At 38.8% G+C, this 12,416-nt stretch overlaps 2 protein-coding genes and 1 pseudogene across 2 annotated transcripts; 1 reads left to right on the top strand and 2 right to left on the bottom strand.

The window, feature by feature from the left end:
• Positions 1-821, top strand: LOC141837528 (30-kDa cleavage and polyadenylation specificity factor 30-like). The gene is given in 4 exon segments (XM_074724908.1): positions 1-380; positions 572-685; positions 687-709; positions 760-821. Coding segments are annotated over 4 exon segments (579 nt in total).
• A 361-nt stretch (positions 822-1,182) lies between these two features.
• On the bottom strand, positions 1,183-6,268 carry LOC141840678 (BTB/POZ domain-containing protein At1g30440-like; annotated as a pseudogene).
• A 900-nt stretch (positions 6,269-7,168) lies between these two features.
• LOC141840732 (polyamine oxidase 3-like) lies at positions 7,169-10,816 on the bottom strand. Its single transcript, XM_074728797.1, is given in 10 exon segments — positions 7,169-7,598; positions 7,946-8,375; positions 8,561-8,658; positions 8,834-8,936; positions 9,020-9,144; positions 9,147-9,270; positions 9,397-9,510; positions 9,600-9,688; positions 9,818-9,930; positions 10,780-10,816. Coding segments are annotated over 10 exon segments (1,554 nt in total). The 3' UTR covers positions 7,169-7,277.
• Positions 10,817-12,416: the final 1,600 nt, after the last annotated feature.

Here is a 12,416-nt window from a genome sequence, read left to right as displayed (position 1 = left end):
ATGGAGGACACCGACGGAGCCTTCAGTTTCGACTTCGAGGGCGGCCTCGACGCTGCCCCCGCCGCCTCGGCCCACGCCCTATCCGCCGGATTCTTCGCGCCGCCCAACCACGCCGAAGTCGCTGCGATCACGGGCGCGACGCCGTCTTACTCGGCGGGCGGTGCGCCTGCTGCTGACGGCTACGGGAGGCGGAACTTTCGGAAGACCGTATGCCGCCACTGGCTTCGTGGCCTCTGCATGATGGGCGACGCCTGCGGTTTCCTTCACCGGTATGACAAGGACCGGATGCCAGTGTGCCGCTTCTTCCAGCTCAACGGAGGGTGCCGCGAGCAGCACTGCCTCTACAGGCACATTACTGCGGACATCAAGGAGTGCAATATGTACGCATCCTTTTCTGGTACCTCTATTGGAGCCTTTGACATTGCGGCTCACATTACTGTCTTCATTTTCAATTTGATGCAGAAATTTTGTTCTATGCTATGCTATTAACAGAGAAACGGCTGATTTGAGTGTTTTTTTTAAACAATTCTTCTAGCTCATGCTTGTGATGGTATATATATATATGTAACAGGTATAAACTTGGTTTCTGTCCAAATGGACCTGATTGCCGATACCGACATGCAAAGCATCCCGGCCCGCCGCCACCTGTGGAAGAAGTTTTCCAGAAGATGCAGCAACTAAATTCTCAGTTATGGTTCTTCAAGATTTCGTCAACGGAGACACAGTAGTTACTGCAATCCACAATGGCTGCTTCAACAGGTAACACTGTCGACATCATCAACGACAGCGACTATAATGGATTGCCGAGTCAAAGCTATTAGCACTACGTCTCCACTTCCTCGAGGACAATTTACAGATTTATTTTTGAGATTATCTATATTGTATTTGATTTACAAATTTATCAATAATTATATATATAATTTCATAACATGGTTGGGAGCTCAATAGTAGGTTTGAATTCCTTTGTTTCTTTTAATTGACAATGAGGAAGAAAGCTCAGAGTTGGTCATGAATCATATGACAATAGGACAGAGTAAAAGGGCAAAGAGTAACTAATTTCGTAAGCTCAGTTTTTTGATCTAAATCAACTATGTGATGTGTTGTTACACTATCAATTAGTTCTTAGTAACTCACTCACTGCAATACTGAAGATGAGAGCAATAGAGCTAATGAACCATCTCATGAACAAAATAGTAATATTATATCACAAGTATGATACAACACAACGTGTTCTTAAAATACACAGCATGAAAGCAAAACAAGGTCGTATTAGCATTTTGCTCCGTTTCTGAACAAGGTGCCTTCTTTTAAATGATTGAACTAGGTGAAGAATTTGGTTCAAGGAACCACAAAATGTTCACACTATATATTATCAAAACCACATATGGATTTATGTAAGGGAAAGAGAAAAAAAAGTTTCATATTCATGTACTGTAAACTGAACCAAACTATAAGATGCTTTCAGAATCTTTACATGTCCGTCGACAGTTGTTTCTTGTGTTTTGCAAGCTTTAGTTGTTCTTTCTCGAGTATCTTGAAAGTGTCCATCTCTTTGCTAACGACATCCCCGCTCGAGCTACAGATCTGGTACCTGATATTGGTCCTGAATTTTCTCCCACTCCCCCTTGTTAGCTTCTCGAGTTCTTCCCTCATGCACGAACACTCCTTTTCAAGTTCAGAAACCCTCATCCTCATATTGTCCATGCTCACCTTTAGTACCTGATTCTCCCTAACGGCTGATGCCCACATGCCCTCCTCACCTGAGATCGGAAGACCACTCCTCAAGGGTCTGGACTGGTCGAGGTTGTCGGAGACGAGAAAACATCCAGCAATTGATGTTTTCAGCTGAAGTTGTTCGAAGAAGAGGACCTGAACCACAACTCTAAGTGGAAGTCTCTCATTCTGGGCTGCGTGGGTGCAAGCTTCTAGAGAAAGCTTCTGGCAGTTCATCAGCCGACACAGGTCTTCCCTCTGATTCTCTGTGAGCCATGGGTGGGCCTGTTCATCAATGCACAAAATAGAACATAAAAACAGAAAATGGAAGTGTAAAGCATTACAAGTCTACAAAAGAATGGTGAAGAATGAATAGGAATTGATCAGCTACCTTTAAATATATGTCGATGGCACGATATAGGCCATCATCTAGTGGCCGGGCATCTTCTGGTATAGCAGCAGCTAAAGCTTGAAACTTGGATGGCTTTAGATTACCATCGGATGCAACCTCTGCCAGATAACTGTCAACTAATCTTGCAACTCTAGTTATTGGTATCAGCAATGGTGATCCTAATAACTGCTCATCATCATCTACATCAGGAGAGACCCCAGCAATCATTGGATCCTGAGCCAAAAAGTACTCAACAATTCTCTGAATACAGTCTACATCATAGAGCGTTTCAATTGACTCAGAAAAGTTAGGTATCAACAAATCTTCCAAGGAAGCCTGATCTAGTTGGATGCCGAATCCTTCTCTCTAAGTTAGACATGCAGGAGGAACTGGCTCGCAGAATCATAGCAGTGCGAAGAAGTCCAAATAAAAGTTTAGTGGGTATCTGACCTTTTTGTGATGGCAAAAGTTTATCAATCTCCTCAAGAAGATACTTCTGTTCCTCTTCTGATGGAGGAGCCACTAATGTTCTAGATTCTAGACGAAAGTTGGTTTCAGAAATGCTCTGACGCCTGTCGAGGCCCGGCAGGTGCCTGTTAGCATAGAAGGTGATAGACCCTGAGATTATCTCTTGTCTGACATCATGTGATTCCATAGCTGAGATAAACCTCCTGTACAGTGAAAGACTTAATGAGGAAACATCCTCATACCACCAATCAGAGTTACTAATTCTTGGTTTGGCTCCTGTACTTATACCATTCCACAGAATACTGCCGCCTGGACTTTGCATGGGTGTGTGCTCAACAATGGGCCACCCAACTAAGTTTGTGTCCTCACATGCTTTCGTAGCCAAAGAATCAATGCACCTTTTTACAATTTGAAGATCTTCTGCATGAGGAAGGACATCATCACAAGTTTGTAGCGCCTTTATAGTGTCTTTCCAGCTACGAAGAATGACTTGGTTAAGAAAAGCTTCAGTTTTATTGATCAAGTTTCCCTCAGCAATTTCTTCTGTCATTTCAAGGTACTCCGCAGCACAACGCATATGAACAACATTTGCAGCAGTCAGTTCCAGTTTCATACCATAACAAAATTTGGCAGCGAGTTCAAAAGCTTTTGGCCCACCAGGACAACCAAGCAATTCTATAACACAACTCTCTTCTCCCTCAGATTTTTCTCTGATCATCTTTTCCAAAAGACCAGACTTCGATAGAAGAGGGAACTGCAACATCAAATTAGGAAATACTTGCTCATATCTACCCTTAAAAATTAATAGGAGGATTGTAAATAAAGTTGGAGAGTATCATAAACCACGACCAGTTTAGTAATCTAAAATTATACTTACCTTATGAAGATGAAATGCCATCTCTTCAACTTGTACAGTCACATCACTTGGTAGACCAGTTGTGCAAAACCTAGATAGAAAGAATTAATGAAATGACAGCAGACTAGATACCAATTGCGGTTTGGTAACATTCTGAACTTTGTTAACAAAATGCTAACTTAAAATAGCAGTAAAGTTTTTATTGAAAACAAACTAATAGAACATTGGATTTTCAATAAAGCATTCACAAATGGAAATAAATAGTTACCCCAATATTTTACTAAAACATATGCCAAAAGGAATATTCAGGTGGCAGGAACTAGTAACAAACAAGTGCAAAAATGGATACTAAATGCAATTTATTCCTTGGCAACATCATTGCCTAAAGTAAGGGAAACAAAATAATACATGATTCATCCTAGTTTATACTTAAAAGACCAGTGCAATGATAATGGAGAAAAAACAGAAAGAAGCTTGTTTTTTTTGACAGCCAGGCTCATTTGATTAGCTGTGTTTGTACAAGGGCTACCAGCATGCACCATTTAAATGAGTGATCTACTGGGGGCATGAGAAAAAATTATGTAAAGATACAGGATGAAAATATTGGATGGTGCTGCTTATAAGACAAACCCTAATCCAAGGGAATTGATTGCCAGCAACCAAATAAGATACTTCTATCTGAGTATCTGCTATTACAAATTCACATTATTTTAACATGTTAATAGGCTTTCAATGTGAACATGGATGTCGCACCTGATATCATCAGGAAGTGCATTTTTAATCAAAAAAATATTTAATTAGGCTCTACACCAAACAATATATTGTGTAGATTTTAACCATGAGTTCAAGTGTTTCAGAAGATTGGTTCATTTGTTTTCATGGTTAAACATGTCAGAATGATTTGTGGAAACTATGAACCTAGTTTCAAGGATTAATTATAATCAAGATCCACAAAAGTAAGGTCAGTTGATTTTGTCAACAAGATCATCAAATTCTTTGGAACAACCTTTTAGCTTGCACAACACATAGATTCGCTCTAAAAATAGATTTAAAAAGAAAAGCTACCACATGCGTGGAATTCCTATGTAATAAAGTAAATGATTTGGCATCATTCTTAGGTTAAGATAAATCTAGCTTTGGATAAAGTACATGACTTTGCATTAGAAAAGGAAAAGAGAGAGGTTCTGATTAAGTTTTGTTTGAGGAGAAAAGCTAGAGAGCAATCCAGAACAAAAGCAGTTTATGTGAATAACTAAGAATACTTTTTGCCAATTGGCTATCATATAAAAAACATAAATCTGCCATACCATACCTATATTGGGGAGCAATAATCATAGGACTCATCCGTTTTTCACGGGGGACTTTTTTTAGCCCACTTCTATTAAATCACCCTAAGCTCTTTATGTATTTTTAATAAAAAAGTATATCTGACAAAATAAAGTGATCCATAACAAAAATACAAATTCATTGATAACTAACAAGATTTCTGAATAACCTTTAGTCTAGTGGCAAAACTGAGAAAAAAACACATAGGAAACTTGGAGCACACATTCATCTAAAGAATATAAGTCGGAAACAACTATTTCCATAGGCAAAATAAAGTTGCAGAACAAATATTTCACCCGAGATTACATGATGAACAGAATAGCCAATCCAAGATTCACTGTTAGCATTTCACAAGTCCATCATATATAAAATCTTCATTGAGACACTAAGAACAAGGTGCTACGCATATTAATCAGACAAACATATACACAAATTTGGTTTCAGTTTGAAAGGCATTATTCAAGTAGTAGATATAACAATCTAAGTTTGATAGGAATCCCATTTAACATTAAATGTGCCTACTGATTGAGAAACACTAATCAACAAAATCAATAGTGAACAAATAGCCATATGAAGCAGAGGAAGCAGCATACCATGCCCGCCCTTGCCGTTGTAGTCCATCAGCTTTGGATCCTAGCTTCACGCATGCCATCTCGAAATTTACCAAGAAATCTGAGTCCAGAATCCCTCCTGACAGTCTTACTTGTTGCTTAAACAGATAAATTTGCTGAATTATCTTTCATCGTTCCCATCTTCACTAAATTCTTTGCATCAAATTCATACTCATCCACCAAACTACAGATTATTTTTCTCAACCGAGAGCATATCTAGGGCTACTCATCAAAAGCCAACCCAAAAAGAAAGACTATAATCTCAAAGAGCCACACGAAGTTGCACATTTCAGCCGTAGCCGACCAGAACAAAAAAAAAACAAGGAAGGAGAAACCCTAACCAAATCCACCACAAACTAGCAAGCTACTCTGATCGTAATCCAGCTTAATCCCAAGCAAAATAAACAATAAACAACCCAAACCAAAAGATAACCCTCCTCGAATCAGCAACAAACGCAGAAGGACAAGGTGCTCAAAGATCACCTGCCAATATCGCAACTTTGACCGAATCGAAGCAAACTCAACCAAAAAGCATCAGGCAAATCAAGAGGAACAAAAAGGCGAAAACTTTCCTAGATTTTCATCCGGAAACCCCGCGACCCGAGAGTTGCCCAATTGGAAAACCGCAAGTTAAGCGGCCAGCTCCATGAAGAATCAATAAACAGAACAATATCCACTTCAATCTCACGTCCAACCAAATACATGAGCCAGAACCAGATGAAAGAGGAACTAGAAGGCCCTTCTGCTACTCATCCACCAAAGTCCAGAAGAGAACAGGTTCCATTCTGTCCGTTTGCACTCGAATTCTTGGACCGCGCTGCAAGTGGAATACTTTAGAGGGGTTTGCAGGCGCCGGACGGTGGCGGGGCGAGGAAGGAGACAAACGGCTGAGGAAAGGTAAAGGCTTCGGTGGGAAGAAAAGGACAAAGTAGACCACCATCTTCCGTTCGCCTCCAGAGGAAATAAATACACAGAAAATTTCAAATTGCCCCAAGGTTTACCAAAATTTATAAAAATACCATTAAATTTTGATAATATTAAAACATCTCTAGAAAAGTAAAATAGTTAATTTAATAATAATATATAGAAATTAAAACACTTTTAGTATTAATAAGATCTCAAGATATATTTTTAGAAATTAGTGAATTTTAAAGCATTTTGAATGAAATTGGAAAAAAAAACAGATAGAATAAATGAAACCTTAAAACTGTAATTAATGCACATTAAAAAAATAATAAATGAGAAAGGGAAGATGAATGGAATCTTGCAATATAAATATGGCACTGTAATTATTATTTAAAAAGATAAATTTAATATTTTCTATGATCAATTCAACAACAGAAGATCATCTTCTACCTTCTTCGAGATTATCGAATAAAATTTGAACATCTAAGCATAAACTTTATCGAACATCTTAGTTTGAGATCATTAAGTTCGGTTGGTTGGACTTTAAAAAATATTTATTATCCTGGTGGATAATTATTGTTGGCCCAAGATCTTGGTAGAACTGCAAGCTGGTCAACCTCCACGCCCCCACGCCGAAGATGGTGGACCTCAACAGAACAGTCGTGGTCCTCCACCACAAGTGAGCAACAGGCGTACCTTCTGTGCAAAGCTTCCTCCAATCTCTCAGACATACAACAGCTTTTCTTTTCCCATTTAATTTTGAATTTCGGTGGGTGCATGATCGCCTGTCTCTCCTTTTGAAGACCGTCCCTGCCGAGAGATGTCTTGGTGGTTTGTGAATTGTGATCGCCTTTCTTTGAATCCTGCAAAAACTTGATTGCTCTCCATACTTGGAAATGGCAGAAATAGCTTTATGAATCCAACAAGCAAACATACATCTGGTTCTTATTTAGCATCCACACAGCGTGTGTGGAATTATTCAAATACAAAGCAGCCACATTGCGATCTACATGCGGGAGATGAGCAAAGGGACAGAGATTGAAGCGGCTTCTTCCCCCATAGCTGGGTGGAACATCTCTAGAGTGTCTGGATTTCCATATTTTTCGAGCACACGCATCCGGCACTCTTCGGCCGCCATCAACCCGGTGGAGAAAGCACCGTGCACGGTGCCGGTATACTTGATGCTTGTAGCTTCTCCGGCGAAGAAGAGGTTGTCCACAGGGATGCGCAGCCTCTCGAAGTATTCGCGAGGTTTGCCAACTGCATCGTAGCTGTAAGAACCGAGCGAGTTCTCATCCGACCCCCAGTGAGACACAAGATATTGGATCTGAAACCAAGTGAGAAAGAAAGTGTTCAATAGAGTCATTTTCCAGCTGGTGTGTGCTTGTTTTTGACAAAGGAGATTATTAATTTCTTAAAATATTTCCTTTCCGAGTTACAATCTTCTCTAGTTGAGATCCATGCCTCCATAAACTAAACAATGAACTAAATTTTGTTTTCGGTTTGATGTATAACCTATATATCATGTTACAACATGGAAAACATATGACCAATTCAGCCAAAGAACAAGCATTGCACAAACTGCACGCAAAAATTGATACTGAAACGTTTGATAAACAATATAATGGCAAATAAAAATAAGAAAGAATCATGAAACTAGAGAGCAATGCATACCGGTTCGTTTGCATCTGGAAGGATCCTTTTTAACTGACTAAAAGCAAACTTAGCAGCATCTTCATCAGACATTTTCTCAATATCATAAGCAAGGCAGCCTGCAGGCATGTAAACGAGAACAGGGTGTCCAGTTGCCTTGTGAAGATTAAGAAAATAACTGCAACCGTATGTATTGGTAGAGACAAGTCCAAGAAATTCCACGTTTGGCCAGAAAACCTTGTCAAAGTGAAGAGCAATTTTGTTCTCTGTCCCAACTCCAATTCCATCTATTGCTTCTTCTTTCCAATCTGGAAGACTTGGTTCAAATTTGATGGTTTTAGTTTTGAGAACCCCCAGCGGGACGGTTACAATAGCAGCATCAACAGAAAATGTTTTGCCATTGTTGACCTTTACTTCTACTCCCTTTGTGCCCCATGTTATTTTTGTTACACTGGATGTAACATTTAGGTGAGAAAAAGGCCTTTTTATTTGAATCTCAAAAAGGCTTTTAAATATGTGAATTCGCCATCAAAACTACTAAACTAGAGAAAATAACCATATCTAGAAATGCGACAGTATAAACAAATATAGCTTAACTAATCGAAATTAGTAAATTATTGGTAACGAAGAGCTTACCGGTGATTCAGGCGAATATCAAGGCCTTTTGAAAGTGTGTTAATAATAGGACGGTAGCCACGAACCATAAGACCATGACCACCAGGGAGCAACACTTCCTGCATTTTGTAGATCATTCTGAACCGATCAAATACAAGCTGACTCAAGATATACCTATGTATTAAACTTGTAGAGGAGCTTGCAAAAATTAACAATTACATTAATCATGTTTAAAACTTTTTAAGTTCTGCAGGTGAACTAAAGGTTTGCAAAAAATATTTCAAATGATTTGACCTGATCCCAATTCTTTAATGAGATGTTGTCAGCATCTGTAGCAAACCAACCTTCCATTCTGCACAGATACCACTGCAATACATTGTTGGCAAGGCCCTCTTGTCTGCAGGAAACAATTTGAAATAAAGAAAAAGTATAAATATTTCATAAGATTATGTGAAGAAAAACAGAAATGGCCAATCTAACCTTAAATCCGAATGTCTCTCCATTACTATCTTAATAGCTCGTGAAATAGACATATCTTCATCAGTTTCGTGCCTGAGTTTGTTAGCCTGGGAAAGGAAGAGTTGCTTAAAAGACTTTTTTTTTTTTTAAGTTATAAGCATATAAAGGATGGACAAAGACTTGCCTCTTCCAAAATCTTTTCAAACACCTGGCCAACTTTTTGGACTAAATCTTGAGGAACTTGACGCCCATCCTCTTGAAAAAGTGCATAACTGAAAAGAAAAGTAAATTTTGATCTCCATACCATCATAATTTTCATAATATGGTATCTCTTATCTAATTAAAACTGAGTCAATAATCAAATTTAAGGTATACACAATCATCGAGTTGACCATTACCTCTCCAGGTCATGATCAAACAAAACAGAATTGTCACCAGAAGTTTGATAAATTGGTAGGCCAAGTCTTCCAATCCAAGGTGCCAATGGATTCTCTTTGCAGACACCATGCAACCTGATGCATCAAAGTTAACAAATTTGGTCATTGTTAGAATTTGCAATGCTGGTCAAGAATGCAAAACCAGAACAACAAAAGTAACTTACCAGGCTGCTCCCATGTCCACGGGGAAGCCAAATGAGTGGTCAGTGTAAACTCGACCACCAATTCTATCCCGAGATTCTAAAAGCACAACCTGAGCAGTAAAATAAATCTTTATGTGATACAAATTTAGCCAATTACTTGATCCTACTATAACAGCAGAACTGCCAATGTAGATTTTAAACATACTTGAAAGAAATGTTAAATTAAAACCTCAAAATACCTGGAAAGATGCATTTTTAAGTGCATGAGCAGCTGCAATCCCTGCAAACCCAGCGCCAATGACAATGGCAGAAGGAGAGCGAGATTTTCCCTCGGGATTCATATGGTAACAGGCTGCCAGGACATGAAGTCTTATCAGTATCCATCCATGAATATGCTTGCGTGAGATGTCAGAACAGTGCCATAAACATGAAAGCTTGGTCAAATAGAAAGCGATTTCTAGACTAACTATAGGCATGCAAATCTTCTATGTTGTTGGAATATTTTACTGAAAAGTGTGAAATTGGCTGATGTTAAGTATTCAAATATATGTTGTATATAGTTACAAAATCGCACAGCACAGCATTTGACCATATGCGTTGATATATTAATGAGCAAACAAAGCAATTAGTCAAAATGTTAGCTGGGAATGCCCACATACAGACGAATTAACTAAAAATACATGAACACCTCAGCTGAAAGGTGGAAGATTGATGTGATACGGATTCTGGGGGCCACGGTCGAAGATCAACGACTGGGTCAGACATCCTTTTTTACTCGTAATTCATTTTTTCTATTTTGGAGAGTTATTTTTAATCATAAATTCCCAAATTTGTTTTCCCTGAGATCGGGATAACGCCTAAAACGACAATATCACCGGATTTAATACCTAATTTTCAATTACTTCTCGCCGATTACCAATCGCCCGATATTTTCGGCAAATTTCTGGTGATTTTATAGCAGGCAGCAGATTTCTCAGGAAATAGAATCTGCGATTCCGACCGATCCTGGTCGAAATCCGACGATTTTGCGAATTATTCGGTCAATAGCATAAAACATGAACGGAGCTAACAACTCCGACTGGTTCGCATCACAATCGCCGATTGTGGGAAATATTTCTCTAACAATAAAGCAGAAACTTCAAAATATCTAAAATAATAGAAAAAAATAAGCCAATTAAAATTTCCACATGAAAGGAGTAACCTTTGTTGACGCCGTTCCCATCACAGCGATTCTCCATGACTACGACACCGACGATTGAAGCTCCAGCAACTCCTCGAACTCAGAATGGAAGGGGGGAATTGGGGGGAGTAATGGAGAATAAAAATCAAGAGACAGGCGACGAAGTGGCTGGAATTCGAATTCAACCCCAAGTTCACGAACCAGTTCATACGTAATCACCGGGGAACCGATGGCCGCCTCGGAAACGTAGCGATTCCTCCCCGAAACCACGAAAAGTGACGATCGCCGCAACAAGACCGATCAGCCGAGAGATCGGAGCAGTCCCATACTCAATCCGCCGGTCGAAATCGGGGTTGTTGAGGAATCGGGAAGGAAAAGGGCGACCTTTCCGTGGAAATGGGAAGGAAGAAAGACGGAGAGAGAGAGAGAACGAAGGCAAAAAGGGTCGAAGAAAAAGGTTGGCTGGCTCGCTTCGTCACGTTTCTTTTACGCTGGTCACTGGCTTATTGGCTTCTATTTATAGCTCCCGCACAGCCCTGGAATATGCGCGCGTGCGGCAACCCTAACGCACGCGCGATTGCGTGAACGGCGCTTTGGGTGCCCCGCACGCATCTTAAAGTATTTATTTCAAAATATTCCAATTAATTTTAAAATATGAAATTAATTAAACTTTAATCAGACAAACTATTTACTTGTGATTATTTTCCCAAAGTAAAAAAATAAAAGAAAATGTCTATTTGATTTTACAAATAATTATCACTATTTAAACAACTGAACTTTTATGTAAAATAGCAAGTAATCGATGACAATAATTACTTGTAAATTAAGCTATAAGCAAATGTACACGTAATTGCTGATATTTCCAAAACAAAAAAAAAACTTCAATTATTTTTATCATGAGAATCTTCATTTGGGTAATTGCTTGTTAAGTCACCAATTTAACTAACAATTAAAGATTTTAATTTAATCTTACTCCACAAAAGTCAAGTCAAACAGAGATCTGTTTGTTTTCAGTATCTTTCTTGCTTAACAGAAGAACACTAAAACTTGTGAAGCATCTTCTACAAACTGAACTAATAAACCCAAATTCTTTCTACGAGTTAGGATTTATTAGGTTAATCCTCTTGAAACCGAAAAAATTGTTAGGCCAACCTTCCTTAATATTATTTGTTAATTCACTCTCTCTTTTATGTGCTCTACTTAATTTATTTTTTGTTGTTTGCTGAAAGGACAGCATCAAACTACAATGGTGGGTGAGGCATCAGCCAGCATCTGTGGAACACATGGCATATTATTATACAGCATGGATAGTTTCCTGCATGAATCATGCATTTCTTTTCTTAATGTTGTTTGTCACTTAATTAGCTTCGTTAATACACAAAGGAGCTTGTATGTGGATGTGTAAACTTGAATTTAATAACCAAAAACTTCACGATATGAAAGGCTAAAGTAGGCATGACTGTTCTTCCACCATCATGTTCAGAAGCATGGCACTACTGCAATAGGACACCAAAAAAGAGAGGTTTATTAAAGTATCACTCTTTGATACTTTCATTAATTTACCTCTTTAAGTATTGTTTAAAAATATGATGATGTCCTCGATATGACACCATCAAACGATCCTCCATTTTGGCTCTGGTAAAGACATGGAAATATGG

This window comes from Curcuma longa, chromosome 11 (genome assembly GCF_044706935.1).
Source record: "Curcuma longa cultivar G26 ecotype Majalengka, Jawa Barat chromosome 11, ITB_CL_G26_1.1, whole genome shotgun sequence".
Taxonomy (NCBI): domain Eukaryota; kingdom Viridiplantae; phylum Streptophyta; class Magnoliopsida; order Zingiberales; family Zingiberaceae; genus Curcuma; species Curcuma longa.
Note: the sequence above shows the minus strand (reverse complement) of the source record. Positions and strands in the feature narration are given on the sequence as shown.